The sequence below is a fragment of the Topomyia yanbarensis genome, chromosome 3 (genome assembly GCF_030247195.1).
Source record: "Topomyia yanbarensis strain Yona2022 chromosome 3, ASM3024719v1, whole genome shotgun sequence".
Taxonomy (NCBI): Eukaryota; Metazoa; Arthropoda; class Insecta; order Diptera; family Culicidae; genus Topomyia; species Topomyia yanbarensis.
In genome coordinates this window covers 221,218,460-221,241,998 of record NC_080672.1, presented here as the reverse complement: position 1 = coordinate 221,241,998, position 23,539 = coordinate 221,218,460, and the positions used below count along the sequence as shown (strand labels likewise).

The 23,539-nt window shown below is 48.0% G+C and overlaps 1 protein-coding gene and 1 long non-coding RNA gene across 2 annotated transcripts; one reads left to right on the top strand and one right to left on the bottom strand.

The window, feature by feature from the left end:
• Positions 1-19,720: 19,720 nt before the first annotated feature.
• LOC131687676 (hemiasterlin resistant protein 1-like) lies at positions 19,721-19,975 on the top strand. Its single transcript, XM_058971773.1, has one exon. The coding sequence runs from the start codon at positions 19,721-19,723 to the stop codon at positions 19,973-19,975; it is 255 nt and encodes an 84-aa protein (XP_058827756.1).
• Positions 19,976-21,984: 2,009 nt separating this feature from the next.
• On the bottom strand, positions 21,985-23,068 carry LOC131690662 (uncharacterized). Its single transcript, XR_009305606.1, has 3 exons — positions 22,906-23,068; positions 22,678-22,846; positions 21,985-22,523 (listed from the first exon to the last, which is right to left on the bottom strand). It is a non-coding gene; the product is annotated as an uncharacterized LOC131690662 (long non-coding RNA).
• Between the last annotated feature and the right edge of the window lie 471 nt (positions 23,069-23,539).

Here is a 23,539-nt window from a genome sequence, read left to right as displayed (position 1 = left end):
CTCACGCGTTCATACGTCCTGTATGAGGCTTACTTGGGTGCTCTCTCAATCGCACTTTGATTCACTCTCAAACACTCCCATATGAGGCTGACTTTTGGGCTTTTCACCTTTTTCGTTCCTTGCGAGGCTGACTTGTGTGCTCACCTTACTCATTCCTTGCTAGGCTTACTTTTGTGCTCGCCCCACCCATACCATGTGAGACTGACTTGGGTGCACACCCTATCACCTTATTCACTCTCGATCGTGCCACTCTATTGTACCTCTGTCACTCCCCCTGGCATCCCATGTGGGACATTTTTCTTAGGCCCTACTTCTGACATACCATGCGAGGCTGACTTGTGTGCTCACCTTTTTCATTCCTTGCTAGGCTTACTTTTGCGCTCGCCCCACCCATACCATGAGGCTGACTTTTGTGCTCACCTTTTACGTTCCATGCGAGGCTGACTTGTGTGCTCACCTTACTCATTCCTTGCTAGGCTTACTTTTGTGCTCGCCCCACCCATACCATGTGAGACTGACTTGGGTGCTCACCCTATCACCTTATTCACTCTCGATCGTGCCACTCTATTGTACCTCTGTCACTCCCTCTAGCATCCCATGTGGGACATTTTTCTTAGGCCCCACTTCTGACATACCATGCGAGGCTGACTTGTGTGCTCACCTTTTTCATTCCTTGCTAGGCTGACTTTTGTGCTAGCCTCTACCATACCATGTGAGGCAGACTTTTGTGCTCACCCTTAACATGCCGTGTGAGACTGACTTGGATGCTCACCCTTTCACTCCTCTGCCACGCCATGAGGTATCGATAGCTAAGTCCCAACATACTACTCTACGACCCTCCCGTCTTGGCATGAGAGAGTCCACTTATACGCCTATACACTCACTCTTCTGTCTTGCTTCGGGGTGGCTGGGTTTACCCCTTACGCGGTTGCCAGTCGCTGCGCCAAACCTGCCTCGGCATGGACAGACCATTCACTCCCTTTTTTGCGCTTGGCCTTTTTCGCTCCAGCTAACCAATCACTAGTTAGCCGTGCCCGTCGTCTGTTGCTCGGTTCGCCAGATTACCTGTAGCCTACTGGCAATCTGGATGGTAGCAGTCGAGACTGCGTTCCACTTCTCCACCGATTGACACATCCGCTGAATAAGGGTATCAGGGGTTGTGTCCCAGCCACAGACGTCAAGCATTGCTCTTCTTTCGACGTCGAACCGATGACATACGAACAGTGTGTGTTCGGCAGTTTCGTCTACACCTGGGCAGTCCGGGGAGACTGGGACCTCCGCGTGCCCGAACCTGTGGAGGTACTGTCGGAAACAGCCATGGACTGACAGGAATTGTGTCAGGTGGAAGTGAACTTCCCCATGGGGTCTTCCCACCTAGCTCGATATGCTTGGAATCAGCCGGTGGGTCCACCTACCTTTCGAGGAGTTGTCCCACTCACGCTGCCATTTGGCGACCGAGGTCACCCTGGTGCGCTCGCGGGCTCCCCTATTTCCACCTAGCTCGAAGCACTCCTCATCTTCCCGAATAACCAGCCCGACTGGCATCATGCTCGCTATCACGCAGGATGCATCGTGTGATACCGTGCGGTAGGCAGATATCACTCTGAAGCACATCACGCGGTAGGTGCTCTCCAGTTTCTGTAGGTAACTGGTTACCCTCAGTGCTCTTGACCATGACGGGCCGCCGTACCTGAGGATAGATACGGCAACGCCTGCCAGTAAACTACGTCTACTGGCGCACACCTTTGAGCTGTTGGACATCATTCTCGATAGAGCCGCAACAGCAGTCGACGCTCTCTTGCATGTATAGTCGACAGTGACCTTCGGCAGCCAGTCAGCTTGTCATCTATAATGACTCCGAGAGACTTCAGACTTCGCTGTGAAGTGATCGCGACTTCTCCCACATGGATAACTGCATGTTGTGCCGACTTGCGGTTGTTGACGATAACTACCTCCGTCTTATGATGAGCGAGCTCCAGGCCTCTCGCGCTCATCCATTCCTCCACCGTGCTGATCGCGTGTTCTGCCGTTAGTTCTACCTCAGGAATTGACTCCCCGTAGACCTCCAAGGTTACGTCGTCGGCAAAGCCGACGATCTTGACCCCAGGAGGGAACTTCAGTCTCAGAACCCCGTCATACATGAGGTTCCATAGCACCGGGCCTAGGATCGAGCCCTGCGGGACTCCGGCGGTAATCGGAACCCTTTTCTGACCGGCATCGGTCTTGTATAACAGTACGCGGTTTTGGAAGTAACATTCCAGGATCCGGTACAGACCCACCGGTAGGCTAAGTCGGTGTAACGAGAGCGCGATGGCATCCCAGCTTGCGCTGTTGAATGCGATCTTCACGTCAAGTGTCACTAACGCACAGTATCGAATACCTCGCCTTTTTCGTTGGATCGCTATCTCGGCAGTATTTATCACTGAGTTGAGAGCGTCCACTGTGGACTTACCCTTCCGAAAGCCAAACTGGTTGCTTGACAGACCGTCCGTACCTTCCGCGTACGGGGTTAGCCTGTTGAGGATGATCCTCTCAAGCAGTTTGCCAGTCGTGTCGATCAGACAGATTGGTCTGTACGCCTGTAGGCATCTCTGCATAGCTAGCCTGAACATGTTCGGGTTCGCTACGATCGCTGCCTTGAGAGCGTTGTTTGGAACTCCATCCGGCCCTGGAGCTTTGTTCATTTCTAGGGATTTAGCCACTGCGAGTAGTTCTTCATTCGTCACTGGAGCCACCATTTCGGCCGTGCCCGCACTGTCTCGTAGTGCAGGTGGCCAGGGGCTTGTGGCTCGAGACGGGAAGAGTACTTCGATAATCGTTGCCAACCGGTCCGGAGACCGTTCTGGGGATGAGGAGCCCCCTTTGGTCTTGGCCATCACGATTCTGTAGGCGTCACCCCATGGATTCGCGTTGGCACTCTCACACAGGTTGTCGAAACACACTCTGTTGCTGCTTTTAATGGCCTTGTTAAGGGCCAATTTCGCAGCTCGAAACACTTCACGGCGGTTCTCTCTTGCATCCTCGGTGCGAGCTCTTTGCATCCTACGTCTAGCTCTGAGGCAGGCTGACCGTAGAGCTGCATCTGCCGTTTCTTGGCAGTGTTTTTCTCGGCATAGTGGCGTCGCACGCGCGTGATAGAACAGCTACCAACGCATCCCCGATTAGACTGTCGGTGTTGGCCTCCAGTCCCAGGGCCGCGGTGAAAGCTTCGCTGTCGAAGTGATTGGACTTCCACCCGCGTACCTGACAGGGATCTCCCGGCTTCGGATGCTGCACACCATAGTTGATCTTAAAGTGGATTGCTAAATGATCGCTATCGGTGTAGCCTTCGTCTACCCTCCATTCCATGCCTGGAGCCAGACTCGGGCTGGCAAATGTTACGTCAATCCACGCCTCCACCCCGTTTCTACGGAATGTACTAGCGGAACCATTATTAGCTAGCACAGTATCGAGTTTGCAAGCGCCTCCATCAGCGCTTGACTCCTGCTATTTGTACAGCGGCTGCCCCACTCCATTGCCCAAGCGTTAAAGTCTCCCGCTATGACTACCGGTTTCCGGCCCACTAGGTCCGACGAGAGCCTGTCGCTCATCTAGTTGAACTGTTCTATTGGCCACCTAGGTGGAGCGTAGCAGCTGCAATAGAACACACCATTGATTTTGGCAATCGCAACACCCTCGGCGGAGGAGTGTATTACCTCTTAAACCGGGAACCGTCCCGTTGTACAGATTGCCACCATTCCAGACCCGTCCGACACCCAATTGCCGTTGCCGGCAGGGATGCGGTACGGGTCTGATAAGAGGGCGACATCTGTCCTCGACTCCGAGACCGACTGCCACAGCAGCTGTTGGGCTACTGCACAATGGTTAAGATTTAGCTGTGTGACGTTCACGGCTTCTTCTTATTTGCCTCACCGAAGGGACACGAAGGTCCGCCCATAGCATGTTTATGGGCTTGCTTCTTAGCGGTGCAGATAAGGCACTTGTACGCCTTAGTGCAGCCCCGCTCCTTATGCCCCTCCTCGCCGCAGCGACGACATAGTTTGCTCCTATCTATGCCCTTGCACTCGTAGGCTTTGTGGCCGGACTCAAGGCACCGATAGCACCTATCCACTGAAGGCGGCTGGAGTATGCTAATAGGGCATACTGTCCAGCCGATCTTCAGCTTCCATTTCTCGGTTACCTTTTTGGCATCCGCCTTCAGTAGCCTGAGGTAGGCTACTTGGGTGCCAGAGGGTCCATCTCTAAATCGCACAGAGGCCCGCTCGATTGTGACGTCGCATTGTTCCTTAACGGCTGCGACGACATCTTCTGCGGTCGTGAACTCGTCCAGATGCTTGCACTGGAGAGTCATTTCCGCCCCTAGCGACCTGACTTGGGCGCCTACACCAAGGACCTCTTGGGCCAAGGCCTTGTATACCGCACTAGATTGTGCGCCTCGCTTCAGCACCAGAAGCATTTCTCCCGTGTTGGTGCGTCTCACGCTACGCACATCTTGCCCAAGGGCCGAGAGGCTTTCGGCCGCCTTCATCGACTTTAGAAGATCGAAGTATTTGTCCTTGTCGGTTTTTAACCACAAGGCCTCGTCTCTGTCCTTGGCCTTCTTCGCGGGCCGCGATACCTCCGGTGTCGGTTCCGGCATCTTCTTGGCCACCAGCGTCCAGGGGTTTGGGCCCCCCTGCCCCGGTCGCGCCGGGTTGCTGGTACCAACGCTCTGCTCAGCGAGGTCACTCTCGACCTCGCTTACCTCGGCCAGACGGCGTTTGGCCTTAACGGTTGCACGCCGTGTGGTGTCGGTTTTTGCACCCTCGCCTGGCGACTTCCTAGGGCGCTTCGCGTTCGACGCCGTCTTGCGATTGCCCTTGCCCTTGCCTTTTCCCTTCGAGGGGAACTCGGCCGCCGCTTCGAGCGACGTGGCTGCTCCATAGAAGGTGAAGGCCACTGTCTGAGTGCCCATATCGACCTTCTCTTTTACCTCCCTGTTGGAGGCCACTGTCTGGGTTTCTCTGTCGGACTTCTCCCGACATTCCACCCTCTTGGCATAAGCCTGCTGTTTCTGTCTTGCGACACGAACAGTTTTCCGGAGCTCCAGGAGACTCTGCTTTAACTCCTTGCTTATGTTTTGCTTTGCGCTAGTGAACTCGATTATTGAATCGAGCTGCTCCACTACTTTGCGCATCGCGGATAGTGGCCCGTTCAGTGCGTTGGCTATTTCCTACCACTACTGGGGGTCACTGGTGCTATCAGATGCAGCACTCGTCGCTCCTCTACTCTCTCCACGGGGGGGAGACCTCGCCAAACCACCTCTAGCAAAGGGGTTTGGCACCTCCGTTTGTTTATTATAATTTTTGATTTTGTTCTCCAATTCAGTGCCCACGAGTAGCGCGAGAAAAAATGTCCGCCACGCTAGAGCTCCGCATTAACGTGGTAAGGGACACTTACTGTGGGGGTTGCCCAGGTACCCCACAGGCTCCGTAAACGATCGAGCATCTTTTTCACCCCCTCGATCACTTATCCCTCGACACGGGTCGCTTCACGCCTTGGAATTGGGGTTATGACCTACCTTGCTTTACGTGGTGACCTCGGCCCAGATCATCACAACCATCCTCCTTTACCAGGGCTTTGGACCTGTAGCTCTGGTTCTCAATAGTTCCATGTACGTATATTATTACAGACATGCCACTATTGAGATCCGTCATTCGCTAGCGGAGTATAGGAGGCAGAGGAACCCTTTTTTTTTTTTAACAATGGAGAAGACCTTTATGTCCTAGCCCAGTACACGTGCTATTGGTAGGGTCCAATCTACCGCACAGGGTGCACTGGGGGCGTGTCGGACTCGAATGGTGACCAGCCATTAATACCGACTAAACTCCATTGGGCTCCGCCATCATTCCTCCCAGGAACTACCTCTCGGTATTACTTCTGGGGGGATGGCTGTACTAAATGTACTCATTCACTCTCACTCACGCGATCATACATCCTGTATGAGGCTTACTTGGGTGCTCTCTCAATCACACTTTGATTCACTCTCAAACACTCCCACATGAGGCTGACTTTTGTGCCTACCTTTTACGTTCCATGCGAGGCTGACTTGTGTGCTCACCTTACTCATTCCTTGCTAGGCTTACTTTTGTGCTCGCCCTACCCATCCATGTGAGGCTGACTTGGGTGCTCACCCTATCACCTGATTCACTCTCAATCGTGCCACTCTATTGTACCTTTGTCACTCCCTCTGGCATCCCATGTGGGACATTTTTCTTAGGCCCTACTTCTGACATACCATGCGAGGCTGACTTTTGTGCTCACCTTTTTCATTCCTTGCTAGGCTGACTTTTGTGCTAGCCTCTACTAACCTGTGAGGCTGACTTTTATGCTCACCCTTAACATGCAATGTGAGACTGACTTGGATGCTCACCCTTTCACTCCTCTGTCACGCCATGAGGCATCGATAGCTTAGTTCCAACATACTACGCTACGACCCTCCCGTCTTGGCATGAGGCAGTCCACTTATACGCCTATACACTCACTCTTCTGTCTTGCTTCGGGGTGGCTGGGTGTACCCCTTACGCGGTTGCCATTCGCTGCGCCAACCTACCTCGGCATGAACAGACCATTCACTCTCTTATTTTACGCTTGGCCTTTTTCGCTCCAGCTAACCAATCACTAGTTAGCCGTGCCCGCCGTCTGTTGCTCGGTTCGCCAGATTACCTGTAGCCTACTGGCAATCTGGATGGTAGCAGCCGAGACTGCGTTCCACTTCTCCACCGTTTGACACATCCGCTGAATAAGGGTATCCGGGGTTGTGTCCCAGCCACAGACGTCAAGCATTGCTCTTCTTTCGACGTCGAACCGATGACATACGAACAGTATGTGTTCGGCAGTTTAATCTACACCTGGGCAGTCCGGGCAGACTGGGACCTCCGCGTGCCCGAACCTGTGGAGGTACTGACGGAAACAGCCATGGCCTGACAGGAATTGTGTCAGGTGGAAGTGAACTTCCCCATGGGTCTTCCCACCCAGCTCGATATGCTTGGTATCAGCCGGTGGGTCCACCTACCTTTCGAGGAGTTGTCCCACTCACGCTGCCATCTGGCGACCGAGGTCACCCTGGTGCGCTCGCGGGCTCCCCTATTTCCACCTAGCTCAAAGCACTCCTCATCTTCCCGAATGACCAGCCCGACTGGCATCATGCTCGCTATCACGCAGGATGCATCGTGTGATACCGTGCGGTAGGCAGATATCACACTGAGGCACATCACGCGGTAGGCGCTCTCCAGTTTCTGTAGATAACTGGTTACCCTCAGTGCTCTTGACCATGACGAGCCGCCGTACCTGAGGATAGATACGGCAACGCCTGCCAGCAACCTACGTCTACTGGCGCACACCTTTGAGCTGTTGGACATCATTCTCGATAGTGCCGCAACAGCAGTCGACGCTCTCTTGCACGTATAGTCGACATGGCTGCCGAAGGTCAGCTTGTCATCTATAATGACTCCGAGAGACTTCAGACTTCGCTGTGAAGTGATCGCGACTTCTCCCACATGGATAACTGCATGTTGTGCCGACTTGCGGTTGTTGACGATAACTACCTCCGTCTTATGATGAGCGAGCTCCAGGCCACTCGCGCTCATCCATTCCTCCACCGTGCTAATCGCGTGTTCTGCGGTTAGTTCTACCTCAGGAATTGACTCCCCGTAGACCTCCAAGGTTACGTCGTCGGCAAAGCCGACGATCTTGACCCCAGGAGGGAACTTCAGTCTCAGAACCCCGTCATACATGAGGTTCCATAGCACCGGGCCTAGGATCGAGCCCTGCGGGACTCCGGCGGTAATCGGAACCCTTTTCTGACCGGCATCGGTCTCGTATATCAGTACGCGGTTTTGGAAGTAACATTCCAGGATCCGGTACAGACCCACCGGTAGGCTAAGCCGGTGTAACGAGAGCGCGATGGCATCCCAGCTTGCGCTGTTAAATGCGTTCTTCACGTCAAGTGTCACTAACGCACAGTATCGAATATCTCGCCTTTTTCGTTGGATCGCTATCTCGGCAGTATTTTTCACTGAGTTGAGAGCGTCCACTGTGGACTTACCCTTCCGAAAGCCAAACTGGTTGCTTGACAGACCGTCCGTACCTTCCGCGTACGGGGTGAGCCTGTTGAGGATGATCCTCTCAAGCAATTTGCCAGTCGTGTCTATCAGACAGATTGGTCTGTACGCCGATGGGTCGCCTGGCGGCTTCCCGGGCTTCGGCAACAGCACCAGTTTCTGCTTTTTCCATCTATCGGGGAAACGGCACTCGTCAAGGCATCTCTGCATAGCTAGCCTGAACATGTTCGGGTTCGCTATGATCGCTGCCTTGAGAGCGTTGTTTGGAACTCCATCCGGCCCTGGAGCTTTGTTCATTGCTAGGGATTTAGCCACTGCGAGTAGTTCTTCATTCGTCACTGGAGCCACCATTTCGACCGTGCCCGCACTGTCTCGTAGTGCAGGTGGCCAGGGGCTTGTGGCTCGAGACGGGAAGAGTACTTCGATAATCGTTGCCAACCGGTCCGGAGACCGTTCTGGGGGTGAGGAGCCCCCTTTGGTCTTGGTCATCACAATCCGGTAGGCGTCACCCCACGGATTCGCGTTGGCACTCTCACACAGGTTGTCGAAACACGCTCTCTTGCTGCTTTTAATAGCCTTGTTAAGGGCTAATTTTGCAGCTCGAAACACTTCACGGCGGTTCTCTCTTGCATCCTCGGTGCGAGCTCTTTGCATCCTACGTCTAGCTCTGAGACAGGCTGACCGTAGAGCTGCAATCTCGGCACTCCACCAGTATACCGGGCATCTACCGTTTCTTGGCAGTGTTTTTCTCGGCATAGTGGCGTCGCACGCGCGTGATAGAACAGCTACCAGCGCATCCCCGCTTAGATTGTCGGTGTTGGCCTCCAGTCCCAGGGCCGCGGTGAAAGCTTCGCTGTCGAATTGATTGGACTTCCACCCGCGTACCTGACAGGGATCTCCCGCCCTCGGATGCTGCACACCATAGTTGATCTTAAAGCGGATTGCTAAATGATCGCTATGGGTGTAGCCTTCGTCTACCCTCCATTCCATGCCTGGAGCCAGACTCGGGCTGGCAAAGGTCAAATCAATCCACGCTTCCACTCCGTTTCTACGGAATGTACTAGCGGAGCCATCATTAGCTAGCACAGTATCGAGTTTCGCAAACGCTTCCATTAGCGCTTGACCCCTGCTATTTGTACAGCGGCTGCCCCACTCCACTGCCCAAGCGTTGAAGTCTCCCGCTATTACTACCGGTTTCCGGCCCACGAGGTCCGACGAGAGCCTGTCGATCATCTGGTTGAACTGTTCTATTGGCCACCTTGGTGGGGCGTAGCAGCTGCAATAGAACACACCATTGATCTTGGCAATCGCCACACCCTCGGCGGAGGGGTATATTACCTCTTGAACCGGGAACCTTCCCGTTGTACAGATTGCCACCATTCTAGACCCGTCCGACACCCAATTGCCGTTGCCGGCAGGGATGCTGTACGGGTCTGATAAGAGGGCGACATCTGTCCTCGACTCCGAGACCGACTGCCACAGCAGCTGTTGGGCTGCTGCACAATGGTTAAGATTTAGCTGTGTGACGTTCACGGCTTCTTCTTATTTAACTCGCCGAAGGGACACGAAGGTCCGCCCATAGCATGTTTATGGGCTTGCTTCTTAGCGGTGCAGATAAGGCACTTAAATGCCTTAGTGCACCCCCGCTCTTTATGCACCTCCTCCCCGCAGCGACGACATAGCTTGCTCCTATCTATGCCTTTGCATTCGTATGCTTTATGGCCGGATTCTAGGCACCGATAGCACCTGTCCACTGAAGGCGGCTGGGGTATACTAATAGGGCATACCGACCAGCCGATCTTCAGCTTCCCTTTCTCGGTTACCTTTTTGGCATCCGCATTCAGTAGCCTGAGGTAGGCTACTTGGGTGCCAGAGGGTCCGTCCCTCAATCGCACAGAGGCCCGCTCGATTGTGACGCCGCATTGCTCCTTGACGGCTGCGACGACGTCTGCTGCGGTCATGAACTCGTCCAAGTGCTTGCACTGGAGAGTTGTTTCCGCACCTAGCGACCTGATTTGGGCGCCCTCACCAAGGACCTCTTGGGCCAAGGCCTTATATACTGCACTTGATTGTGCGCCTCGCTTCAGCACCAGGAGCATCTCTCCCGTGTTGGTGCGTCTTACGCTACGCACATCCTGCCCAAGGGCTGAGAGGCTTTCGGCCACCTTCATCGATTTAAGGACATCGGCGTATTTGTCCTTGTCGGTTTTTAACCACAAGGCTTCGCCTCTGTCCTTGGCCTTCCTCGCAGGCCGCGGTAACTCCGGTTTCGGTGCCGGCTTTTTCTTGGTGACCAGCGTCCAGGGGTTTGAGCCCCCCTGCCCCGGTCGTGCCGGGTTGCTGGTACCATCGCTCTCCACAGCGAGGTCACTCTCGCCCTCGCTTACCTCACCCAGGCGGCGTTTGACCTTGACGGTTGCACACCGAGTGGTGTCGGTTTTGGCACCCTCGCCTGGCGACTTCCTAGGGCGCTTCGCATTCGATGCCGTCTTGCGATTGCCCTTTCCTTTTCCCTTCGAGGGGAACTCGGTCGCCGCTCCGATCGACGTGGCTGCTCCGTAGAAGGTAAAGGACACTGTCTGTGAACCTCTATCGACCTTCTCTCTTTCCTCCCTATTGGAGGCCACTGTCTGGGTTTCTCTGTCGGGCCTCTCCCGACATTCCACCCTCTCAACATATGCCTGCTGTTCCTGTCTTGCGATACGAACAGCTTTCCGGAGCTCCAGGAGGCTCAACTTCAACTCCTTGGCTATATTCTGCTTTCCGCTAGCGAAGTCGATTATAGAATCGAGTTGCTTCGCTACTTTGCGCATCGCAGATATTGGCCCCTCCGATGCATTGGTAGGGTTATTGCCTACCGCCGCTGGGGGGTCACTGGTGCTTTCGGATGCAGCACTCATCGCTCCACTACTCTCCCCACGGGGGGAGACCTCGCCAAACCACCTCTTGCGAAGGGGTTTGGCACCTCCGTCTGTTTGTTTTTATTTTTGTTTATCTCCATGTATAGTCCCACGAGTAGCGCGAGAAATATATGTCCGCCACGCCAGAGCTCCACATTAGCGTGGTAAGGGACGCTTACTGTGGGGGTTGCCCAGGTACCCCACAGGATCCGTTAACGATCGAGCATCTTTTTCACCCCCTCGATCACTCATCCCTCGGCACGGGTCGCTTCACGCCTTGGAATTGGGGTTATGCCCTACCTTGCTTTACGTGGTGATCTCGGCCCGGATCATCACAACCATCCTCCTTTACCAGGACTTTGGACCTGTAGCTCTGGTTCTCAATAGTTCCATGTACGTATGTTATTACAGTCATGCTACTATTGGGATCCGTCATTCGCTAGCGGAGTTAGGCAGAGGAATCTGCCAAAGTCTAACTGTCAAGGAGTTAGCCTACAGGTGCCACAGAGCCCTGTGAACCCTCGGGCAGTGTGCCCTAAGCGTAAAGGAGGGCCCTTCTCGGTGAAGCCAATACGGTATCGTCCGTGGCGCATCGATCAAGCCAAAGAAGGAAGACGCCGTACAGTTCCCTTCCCGCCACGGCACCCATCCGCCATCACAATCCGCTGGCGTCATCGCGAGCCATGGGTATTGGAACGCCATAGCAGTGCCACCAGCCCCAACAGCGAACCCAACGAACAGCGAGCTTCGTCCGGAATCTTCAGCGAGCGCTCGCCAGCATCGAACACCACGTGCAACGTAGCAGCACCGGTACGTACCGCTACGGAATCTTACCCATATTGAACCCGTACAATAGCTCAATAAACCACACCCACACCTAGTTTGCTCATTTCGTCTTAAGGTGAAGATATGTGGAAGCCACGTTGCTAGGCATCGACTCGCTTGTTTACATTAGCAAAAACTGAAATCTGAAGTGAAAATTCAAACGCACAAATGAGAGTTTCCGAACATTTTCCTTTGGTCGTCTGCACATTGGCAGAAAATTTGAAGTTTTGTTAGTAAACGATTAAAGTTTCGCGAGTGTTTTTGCAGTGGTTTGTGAAAAAAGTGCATTTGAAAAAGTGCAATGAAAACGAGAAGAAGAGTGTTTCGAAAAGAAACCCCAAGTGAAGAGGGATGATATTTTTGCACAAAAAAAGGAGCTACAGATGGCATTCCGTCAAAAACTCGAATTGATTGTATAGGAAAATATTCTAGCTCCCTTAAGTAGCAGTTTCGTGACACACCAGCAAGGTTAGTGTGTTGAAAAACATATTTTTATATTTGCTCATGTCAGATACATGGTTAGGCAGGGGAGAGGGGTATGTGTGGCGTAAGAGCTATGTTGTGGCTCGCATGTATAATGTCCTTAAATAAATTTCTCTATTTCATTTTAAATTAGCTTTTCCTTTTGAACCGTGAAACATCCGAGAAAGACAATAGTTTTGTGCACCACCTTGTTCCGCGAAGCCCCTCCGATTACCCAGTAGCAAGCCGACGCGGAGATCACACTATCCACGGTCTCTTGCTCTGTGAGCTTGTTCGGGAGTATCTGTCGCAGAAGAGATATTGCTTAGCGACCAACGTAAATTCGTGAAAGGTAATCGGAGGTCCGATTAGTGTAAAAATCTAAGGATTTTTAACAGGGCGGTAGGAGAGTACACATTCAGATCCTCTGATTGTGTAACAATCCAGCAAGGCGCAAAGTAGACGAGGAAAATTGACAGACATTGGTCTAGGATCGTGTCCGGAAAGTGCGAATAGAGAGTTTAGCACAAGCAACAGTAAAAATTTGATTTGATAACCGGAGTGTGAAACTACAAACTTGGCGCACAAACACTAAATACTTACACTAATACAATTCTAAAAGGTCCTGAATGAACCAAAAACTACACTATACAAAAACAAATATACAAAAGATTGCACGAACGATCAAATTGATCTTACAATTAATTTATTTTCTTAAATTGTACTATATTATTTTTAATTTATTATTTATCCTACTACTTTCTGAATTCAAATTTAACTCATTTTAATTTGTATATAAAAACTTTATTGAATTTTTGTTAAATTAAACTCTGAATTTTCGCTCCAATATCGCTCCCTGAATGTAAATAACCTTCTGGACGATGAATTGGAGCACGAACTTGCCGTACGAAATGCAGATTTTACTAGTGGTGAATCTAGAGATATTAAAAGAAGAAAGTTACGCAGAACAATGAAAATCGAGCGAGAAACTAACAATTTTGTAACACGAGAAATAGAAGATGAAAAGTGTGAAGAAGAGTTCCATCAGATTGATGAGAAACTCGCTAAGATTCAGTATGCTTTAGAAAATAGAAAAGCTAGGAAGTCAGAGATGACACAGTTGCAAACACGATTGGTTCATTTGTATTTTCGGTTGCTGCGGTTGAGGAAGAAATTTGATACCATGGGCTTGGAAGAAACAGCCATGATGTTGTTGAATGAATACTTCTCATGGTTGTCTACTGACCCAGATGCGGCAAGGGAGACAGAAGCAAGAATTCTGAATGAAATGAGTAAATTAAGCGTCCTAGAACCTGAGACAGAGAATACCGATTCTGACGATGAAGGGGATGTTTCTATTTTGGAGAATAGGAAATTAACAAAAACTATGAGTTCTACTCCAGCAACCCTGGGAAGAAAATCAAAAAGCTCAAAGGATCTTTTCCAGAGATTAATCTCGCATATTGATAAGATCGTTGCGTCTAAGCTGAATGGCTTGGATAATAGAGTGGAAACCAATGTGTAGGTAGCAAATTCGAGAGGAAATCAAATGGAAAATAAGACTGAGGAAGGTAAGAAAAATAGTGAAAAGAAGAAGATGATGAGGGAAATTAAGAGTAGAACTCAACCAAAAATGCAGAGAATGAAGTTTAGCCAGGACGAATCAGATACATACTCGGAAGGTGGCATTAATGAAGTCGAAAGCGATTTAGACAAAGTATGTAGGGACTTTAGCGAAAGCGAGAGAGAAAGTCAGGAGGAAAATTATGGGAAAAGAACGCGGCGGAAGCGAAACCCAAGGCCTGTATCGGATTGGAAATTACGCTACGACGGTAAAGATGATGGTAGGAACCTGAATAAATTTATAGCAGAGGTGGAATTCATGGCAGAAGCTGAAAACTTGGGCAAGCGCGCCTTGTTTAGCGAAGCAATACACTTGTTCTCCGGAGATGCCAGATCTTGGTATATTGAGGGGAAAAAGAACAAGGAGTTTAGAAACTGGAGGGAATTGGTGACAGAACTGAAGCTAGAATACCAACCCCCCGATATGGATTACCACTACGAACAACAAGCAGCACAGCGATTTCTACAACGCTATCAAAGACATTTTTGATCAGATCGCAGTTCCACCAACCGAACAGAGAAAGTTCGACATAGTATTTCGGAACCTGAGGTCTGACTACAAGAACTCGTTATTGGTCAAAGGAGTGCGATCGTTACGGATGTTGAAGGTTTGGGGAAGAAAGCTAGATTCAGCGAATTGGTTCCTGTACAAAAAGGACACGGAACAAAACGCTAGAACGAGCCAGGTCCACGAAATAGTCGGCAACTCGTCTAATAGAGGGCCGAGAAACTCTGGTGGGAACTGGAGAGATCGCGACTCAGGAAGTGGTGATTGGTGGAACGCGAAACAAGAAGGACCTGGTGGAAATAGAAAAGAGTGTTGGGGTCCAAAGAAGGATTCGTCCCAACAAAACAAAACAAACGGGAAGCAGAACCCTCCCACGCAAGATCCGCAACAAGGAAGCAGCAAGGGAACTATGGAGAGCCGAATAGCAGCACACAGAATTCCGACCAGGTCGGTTTGCTTCAATTGTCGCGGAAATTATCATCATTTTAGCTCATGCTTGAAGGAAAGGGAAGTCTTTTGTACAAATTGTGGTTTTCATGATTACACAAAGGAAAAGTGCCCCTTTTGCGCAAAAAACTGCAAAATGTCGTCGTAGGAGGTCGTCGGCATGGTTCCAAAAAGCCTTCAACCAAATTCGTTCCGGCTAAGGCAGAAGTGGGGGAGTTAATTGTGCGAGTAGATGGAGATAATCGGCCATTTGCCAAGGTAGACGTGATGGGAGTAAAGGTGTTAGGTTTGCTGGATTGTGGTGCACAAATGACGGTTTTAGGGATAGGTAGTGGAAAGCTGTTACGCGACCTAAAGCTAAAGTTGCAACCCACCAAGTTGAAGCTAACGACTGCAGGAGGAACCGCCTTGGAAGTCAAGGGATTCGTTAATGTACCAATCATGTTCAACGGCCAAACCAAGATTGTTACCACTATCGTTGCCCCTGCCCTGAGTCGTCGGTTGATATTAGGAATGAATTTTTGGAAACTTTTTAGCATTAAACCGTCAGTTAGCTCGGAGATAGCATCGTTTGAGGAAATGGAAGAATAGGTTGATGATAAAGAGACAATATGAACAGCAGAACAGAAGGCTGAGTTAGAAAAGGTCAAAAAGGAGTTTAAGGTATTTCGTGAGGGTGAAAAACTGGATGTAACACCACTAATAACCCACAAGATTGAGTTCATGGAAGATTTTAAGAATGCAGATCCAGTTCGTCTGAATCCGTATCCATGGTCACAGGAAGTCCAGAAGAGCGTGAATGAGGAATTGGATAAAAGGATTGAATCAGGGGTCGTTGAAAGGTCGAATAGCGACTGGGCTCTTCTCATAGTTCCAGTAATGAAAAAGGGAGTTGCAGAGGACGGGGAAGATTGCCTAAAGGTTAGGATATGTATAGATGCCAGAAAATTGAATCTAAGGACACCTACCCTCTTCCACATCAGGACCGAATACTAGGGAGATTAGGGTCTTCAAAGTACTTATCAACCATAGACTTGTCGAAGGCTTTTTGGCAAGTTCCTTTGGATCCCAAGTCCCGAAAGTATACGGCCTTCAGGGTGTTCGGAAGAGGGCTGTTCCAGTTCACCAGATTACCGTTTGGATTGGTGAATAGCCCAGCCACTTTGTCTAGGCTTATGGACCAGGTCCTTGGGTATGGTGAACTGGAACCAAACGTATTTGTTTACCTTGACAATATTGTCATTGTAAGCAACACGTTTGAGGAGCACCTCCGAAGTCTGAAAGAAGTAGCTAGACGATTACGTGCTGCCAATCTGTCGATAAATTTGGAGAAATCTAAGTTTGGTGTGCCAGAGCTACCATACTTGGGTTTCGTGCTTTCGAAGACAGGATTAAGGCCAAACCCTGATCGGATTGAGGCCATAGTAAATTTTGAACGTCCTACGTCGGTCAGGTCGCTAAGGCGCTTTTTAGGGATGGTGAACTACTATCGGCGTTTTATAGAAGGATTTAGCGAAGTGACGGCCCCCTTAACGAAATTGCTAAAGGGAAAGCCAAAAGTTGTACGGTGGGACGAAGAAGCCGAGCAAGCTTTTTCCACCCTCAAAGAAAAATTAATAACAGCGCCGATACTAGCTTGTCCAGACTTCGAGAGGCCCTTCACGATCCAGACTGACGCAAGTGACACGGCAATCGCAGGTGTTTTGACCCAGGTAACTGATGGCAGGGAGCACGTAATTGCCTATTTTTCACGTAAGCTAACCATGTCGCAAAGAGCATGGAAAGCTGCGGAAAAAGAAGATGTGGCAGCCTTGGAAGCCATCGAGAAATTTCGACCATATGTAGAAGGAAGTCGGTTCACATTGATCACCGATTCCTCTGCATTATCATTTATTATGAACTCCAAATGGAAACCGTCATCCAAGCTGAATCGTTGGAGCATGTTGCTGCAACAACACGACATGATTATAAAGCACCGCAAGGGGTCCGAAAACGTGGTTCCGGATGCCCTATCCCGCGCGGTAGAAACAGTGGAGTTGGCACGAAACGATTGGTATTCCAAGACCTACCAGAAGGTTCTGGAAACCCCTGAAGATTTTGCCGATTTCAAAATCGAGAATGACAAATTATACAAATTTGTAGCCTCGCCCACGGATGTAATAGATTATCACTATGAATGGAAGTTATGCTTGCCAGATGATCTACGGGAAGAAGCTTTAAAACAAGAACATGATCAATCCTTACATCCTGGATATGAGAAAACCATACACAAGCTAAAAATTCGCTACTACTGGCCGAAAATGGCCATACAAACAAAGCGTTACGTGCAGTCGTGCAGTACATGCAAGCAGTAAACCGTCAACGTTGGCAACCGCTCCGGAGATGGGGAACCAGAGGCTTAGTAGTAAACCCTTCCAGATCTTGGCAATGGACTTTATTCAGAGCCTTCCTCGCAGCAAGCAGGGAAAGTGTCATTTGATGGTCATGATGGACCTGTTCTCTAAATGGACACTCCTGGTACCAATGAGGAGGATTGAGAGTAAAGAAGTATGCCGAATCGTGGAGGATTACTGGCTGAGGCGCTTTGGAACTCCGGAAATCATCATCACGGATAATGTCACAACATTTGTATGAAAGGAATTCCAGGCTCTTCTAAAACGCCGTGGAATCCAACATTGGCCGAATTCACGCCACCACAGTCAGTCTAATCCTGTGGAGCGAGCTAATAGGACCATCAACGCCTGTTTGTGAACCTATATGCAGCAGGATCAACGATTGTGGGACACAAAAATTGCAGAGGTCGAGGAAATGCTTAACACGATCATTCATTCATCCACTGGCCTTTCGCCGTACAGGATTCTCTATGGTCATGAGAAGGTCACAAAAGGTGACGAACATAGGCTAGATAGAGATGGGACAGACGTTACAGCGGAAGAAAGGGATGGTAGATGGTTTCAGATCGTTGAACAGAACCTGAGGAAAAGTCATGACAAAAGTAGCAGGGTGTATAATTTAAGACACAAACGTTTTTGTTCGACTTACCAGATAGGGCAAAAGGTCTACAAGCGAAACTTTAAGCAGTCATCAGCGGTGGATAAGTACAACGCCAAATATGGGCTTGTGTACACACCGTGCGTTATCGTAGCTAGACGCGGGACCAGTTCATACGAGGTCGCGGATGAAGCGGGAAGGAATCTTGGTGTTTTCTCTGCTGCAGACCTTCGTCCTGGTGATGATCCTAAAACATAAAAAGGTGTTAGAATGAAAATTTTTAAAGACTGACTAGTGTTTACAACTGCAACATGTGATGCATTATGGCAGCAATTATAGCAGCGTAGTAAAGACTGTAGTCATCGTGAACCATAAGCCGGAAGAATAATATCACTCTGAGAGTGTTCCTCTCGCGAAAAGTGCTTACTTCTCCTCTCGCTAGAAACCTCTCTGAGAGTTTGCACTATCACGGCAACGGATAGAATCCTCTGAGTGGAGTCACTCACTAATGGGGAATGAACCTAGGAGAAAATAAATCAAAATTAATACTATGAAATAGTGACGTCACATAAATAGATAGAATTTTTAGGTAGAAGGATAGAGAGAACAGGAGGTTCTTTTGTATAGGCGCCATACAAAAGAACGGTGCTAACACGTGAATCATGATACCATTTACACGTTTTAACACATATAGAATTTTAGAAATCCGTATCAGCTCAACATGCAAGTTTACCTACCATAGCATTAGAATGTACCCGTACCTAATCAGATTTTGCTTGTTCTCATTATTGTTCCTATATCAGTCAGGACGGCTGCCTGATGGAATAATGCTGGAAATAATCATAAAATCAGCTTAACGATTAACGATACAGTAATATTTACTTACCTATCTCACAGATTCACCACAGTTAGAAGCATTGTCCATATAGTGTAACTATTTGTTTTATATGATGAAACTGTTTAACTAATTGTATTTGCATTTTGTTTCACCATCTGTACGAATAAGAGATGGTCGCGTTCGCGTGCGAAGCTCAACTAATCATCCTTTGTCGTTTCATTGCTGATATCGCTCGAAGATGAAATGGTTTAACGGATGAATTAGATTGATCGTTTTCCCCGCAATAGACCTTTCTCGTCTGACCTAACACCTGTTTTTCTTATTTTTAATCGAAAGATTACACATTTATAAGAACATTTCCGTAAAATTGAGATTTTTAGGAGTTATCATGATTTTTTAATGATTTTTTAAAATTTGAAATATGCAAGAATGTTGAATATTTTTTTCACCTCAACAAGAATGGTGGGACTTAAAATGTGCGTTTGGGCAGCACTGCTTTGAATATTTTCACTTAAGTTCTTGGCAACGCGGTAAATGAAGTGGTGAATCGCAGTACAAAATTCATTAGCAATGTAAACAAACTAAAATGAACCTCTCGCTGTATGAACATTGGATGAAAATGTTTAACCTCACTTTTTTGACAGTTCGCAGAGCTTGTTTACATAGATTTGGAATTTTTTGTTTTCGACCACAGTATGAGAAACTTGATTTGGTTCGATTTTAAATGCGAATATCTTGTATTAACAAGCTCGCTAGGCTTTCATTTTTATTTGACGTCATCAGGCAATGTTCCGTTAAATTTGGCATTTGGATTTTTCTTGTCCACGATTCGTTGAAGAAAGCGATTTTATTTGTTGCGATCAATTTAACTTTTGTTTTTTTTTTTGCTGAATTACAACGTTAGCCACGAAACATTTTGATGATCTCTGGTAATTGCGTTGCAAATGTCCTTGAAATTATATACATCGCTTCATAGGTCCGCACCAATTGCAGCCGCTCCACCTCGCCGGAATCGAGTTAGCCGATGGTCCAGCCTGCGTCACACTCGGCTGTCGTTGCACCAATGGTAGCTTCCCATCAGGCATTTGGATTAATTGCTCAAATCGCAGCTACTGCGGGTAGTGTAGCGATCGGCTCCGTCGGTAAAACCGTTGGACATACCCTCATCGGAATGTTCAGCGGTTCCGATTCACAAGAGGCAGCCTCGCTAGGACAGGCTGCCCCGGTATCGGGCAAGGCAAACACTCCGGCAGGACCATGCTCGTGGGAGATCAAGTAGTTATTATCTTGTACCTAAGGCCAGGCCGAGTGTGATTCGTAACAATTACCAAATTTAGAAGTCCATATACATAGTGTACACGTAATATTTTTTTTTTAATAAAAATAATATAAATGTTGGCAAAATCCTGCAGCACTAGGATCAAAGATAGAGTTTTAACACAAACTCACTGTGCTTCGATGTTTTTTGCAAACAAACTATCAGGTCTATGTTTTTATTTAGTAAATGATTTAATAAATATTAGTTCATTAGGAGTATGACTTATTTATATTTTGATGGCGCGGTGAAGGGGTGGTTAAAGTGCGAGCCGTATCTTGAAAATCGATCGCTTGAAAGTAGTATAAATGATTATAAAATGCGACAACATAAACTCATAACCTTTCTAATGGTTATTTAGCCATAGGTAACGAGAAAATAGATATGTTTTATTCATATACAACAAAAATTACTCAGCAATAATTTAATTTATTAATTGTTTCGCGTGATTTTGTCTCCAGTGATTGGCCAAAATTGGTCGCTCTTAGAATCTGGTGCTCTAAGCATAACTGTCCCATGTTAATAGCGAATCCCATAACAAATGGGACAGTATAGCGATCATACAGTTGTAACAGCGAATTTAGCATTGACATCAATATAACCAGGTTGGTTGCAAGCAGAAAGAACAATACTAGCTGGGCTGCTAGCTGTTTGTGCTACTAATAACACTTGCAGTCTGTCAAATTAACATGATTCTATGATCTAGCTTCAATGACGATGGAATATAGCCGAATCCAAAGCCTAACCCATCAGCGCATTTTATCATGTAATGGATATTATCAACTCTGAAAGAAATACATTTTTTTGTTGTCTGTTTTTGAGGTTAGAATTTAGAACTTTTATACTATTGTGAGAATGGTACTCAGCAACTATCCTTCCAAATCAAAGACTCGTGCTAGCAATGGCTTCGTTCAGAGGCTGCTGCTGTACATTTGTTTTCTTTAGCTGGCCCATTACGATTCCCCGGACCGAACCACTTTTCCGCCGCCACAGGTGGGAAACGAACGATTCACATTTGATTTCCGTAGTCACAAATTACCGAACCACTGGCAGATAGCATAATCTTCGGACTTAGTTGTGAATTGGAACAGTCAAGCCTGACTTCCCGAGCTACATATCCAGTATTGTCGTCCCATACGACTAGTGAACCTAAATGTGTCCCACACACATAGCACACCATCCTGGCAATGGCAACTAGATGCGCCCATCTCGGCCTGCCACAGGTGTATGAAAATACATGTGATAGAACGGTAAGGTGGAGATAGGTGAACGGTAAGTTGTTATGATATGCTTATTCCGCTTCATGAATTCATATGCTTCGAAAATAAGTTAGATTTTTTGAGAACCCGTTTTTCGGAGATTTCGGAGAGTGCGATATTTGTGGCAAAGAATTCATAACTAGTGCTGAACTCACTCGCCACATGCGCATGCATACTGGCGAGCGTCCGTATAAGTGTGATATCTGTGGCAAAGGCTACGTGGAAAGCAGCAGTTTGAAACGTCACCAGCGTGTTCACATCGATATGAATCTTGCGGATCAAATATTTAGTTGCGACATCTGTGGTAGAAAGTTTCTTGAATCTAAAGAACTTACGCAGCACAAACTTATCCACAGCAAAGATCGAGAATTCAGATGTGAAGTCTGTGGTGGCGGGTTTAAAAAATATTCTCACATGACTCGGCACATGCAAATCCATACAAACGAACGCGCGTACAAATGTGACCTCTGCGGGCAGGAGTTTCTTCGAAGAGCACATTTGACCCAGCATAATCGCAGGCATGTTGGCGAACGACCCCATGGCTGTGAATTGTGTGGAAAAAGATTCGTTGAACATAGTCATTTGATGGGACATAAGAAGCTGCACGAAAGGTCAAGGAATGGTAGCAGGCGAAAACGAAAAATTAAGGATTCTACCGTGACCGAAAGCATCCACGCGAGGCGGTAACGGGAAAATAGAAGAGGAAAAGCAAGTTCTAACATAAATTATCTGATTGAAAGCAATGTAAATAGAAGTCTTGTTTATTATCAAAATGTATTTAGTAACTTTCTATATTTAATTGCGGCGCCATTAAATGGCCCTGTTATCAACAATCGACACTATAAAAATTATCCACTCCCTTACCAACGGCCTGCTGAACACTCTCGTAACCATTGTCTTGTAGGAGCTGTTCTAGTTCAAGCCCCACACACATAGCACACCATCTTGGCGACCAGATGCGCCCATCTCGGCCTGCCACTGGTCTATGAAAATACATGTGATAGGACCGCAATGGCCTTTTAGGGTGAACTGCAATAGGTGGCTATCGAGTCGGAACACTTTAACAGTGTGGCCCTGGCTGCAAGTCATGACTGTACCGCCCGCCACATCCAAACATGTCACCGGTAACCCTGCTGGTGAAACTCCAGAATACATCGAAGCTCCTCCTCGGATGCGTTATGTTGAGCTGGCAACGTTGTGGACGGATTGTTGAAATAAACTAATGCTTCCTGCCGAACCGGTGCGTACGTGGGCTAAAAAAATAAGAATTAAGGCACTTGATGACATACTTATTGCAGACTGAAAATTAAATGACTTAGAATATACAGTATTTTAAAATAACAAGTAAAATCTGTCTGTTCTGCACCCTAGGTAAGCTTAAAAAATTGCTTCAAACATAGAACTTACTTCACCCATATGCAGACGTAAATCCCCAATCGATCTGACAACCTTGCGTGTACGTTTCCAGTCTCAGAGAATCGATTCGTCCACTCAACCGTGCGAATATCACTTTGTCACCGGCGAGCTTTATGTTAGTTACCTCATTGTTGTGGGTGTTTTCGGCTTCATATATACCCTGCAATGAAACGTTCGTCAATACTTGTAATAAAAAACAAGTGACTCCATACAATTTACCTTAAAGTTACCAGTCGTTCCCTACCAGAACTCCAACCGCCAATCTGCACACCCAATCTCTATGAAATTATCAAAAAAGTCCAGACACCAGATCGGCGATGTCTGGTAACATTTCTTCCGCGCTGAACCTCCTCCTCCAGGTGGCTGAGAACATTCGCCAGCGCTCATCTGCTGCCGGGGTGGGATGAAGCCATTCCTTGATTGTAATTACTCTTCACCGCTGCTACATTATAACCTTTGGTTGAATTATTCCACAAAAACCGGATTCGCAGATCCGCACAAATACCTTTTGGGCATACACGATTATCATTTGTAAAATGTTTCTCATACTGAACGGTAAAATGAAAATATTTTCCTGCATCTCATTCTGATGATTGTGCCTGGTGAAGTTAAACTGTAGTTTTTTCTTCAGTTTGAATGCAAAACTGGTCGGCGAACTCTCGGGAAACGGGAGACAGCTGATGTTTTTGGATTCCTTGGCAGGATGAAATACATAACAGATAGGTAGAGAAAACAGGAAAAAAAACAAAAAAGATGTCATCGATGTTTGAAGAGCACTTTTCACTTTAGAGCAGCGTTGTCAGATGGTTTTGTATAATAAGTTTGTTCTAGTACACAGAAGTTGCTCACGAGT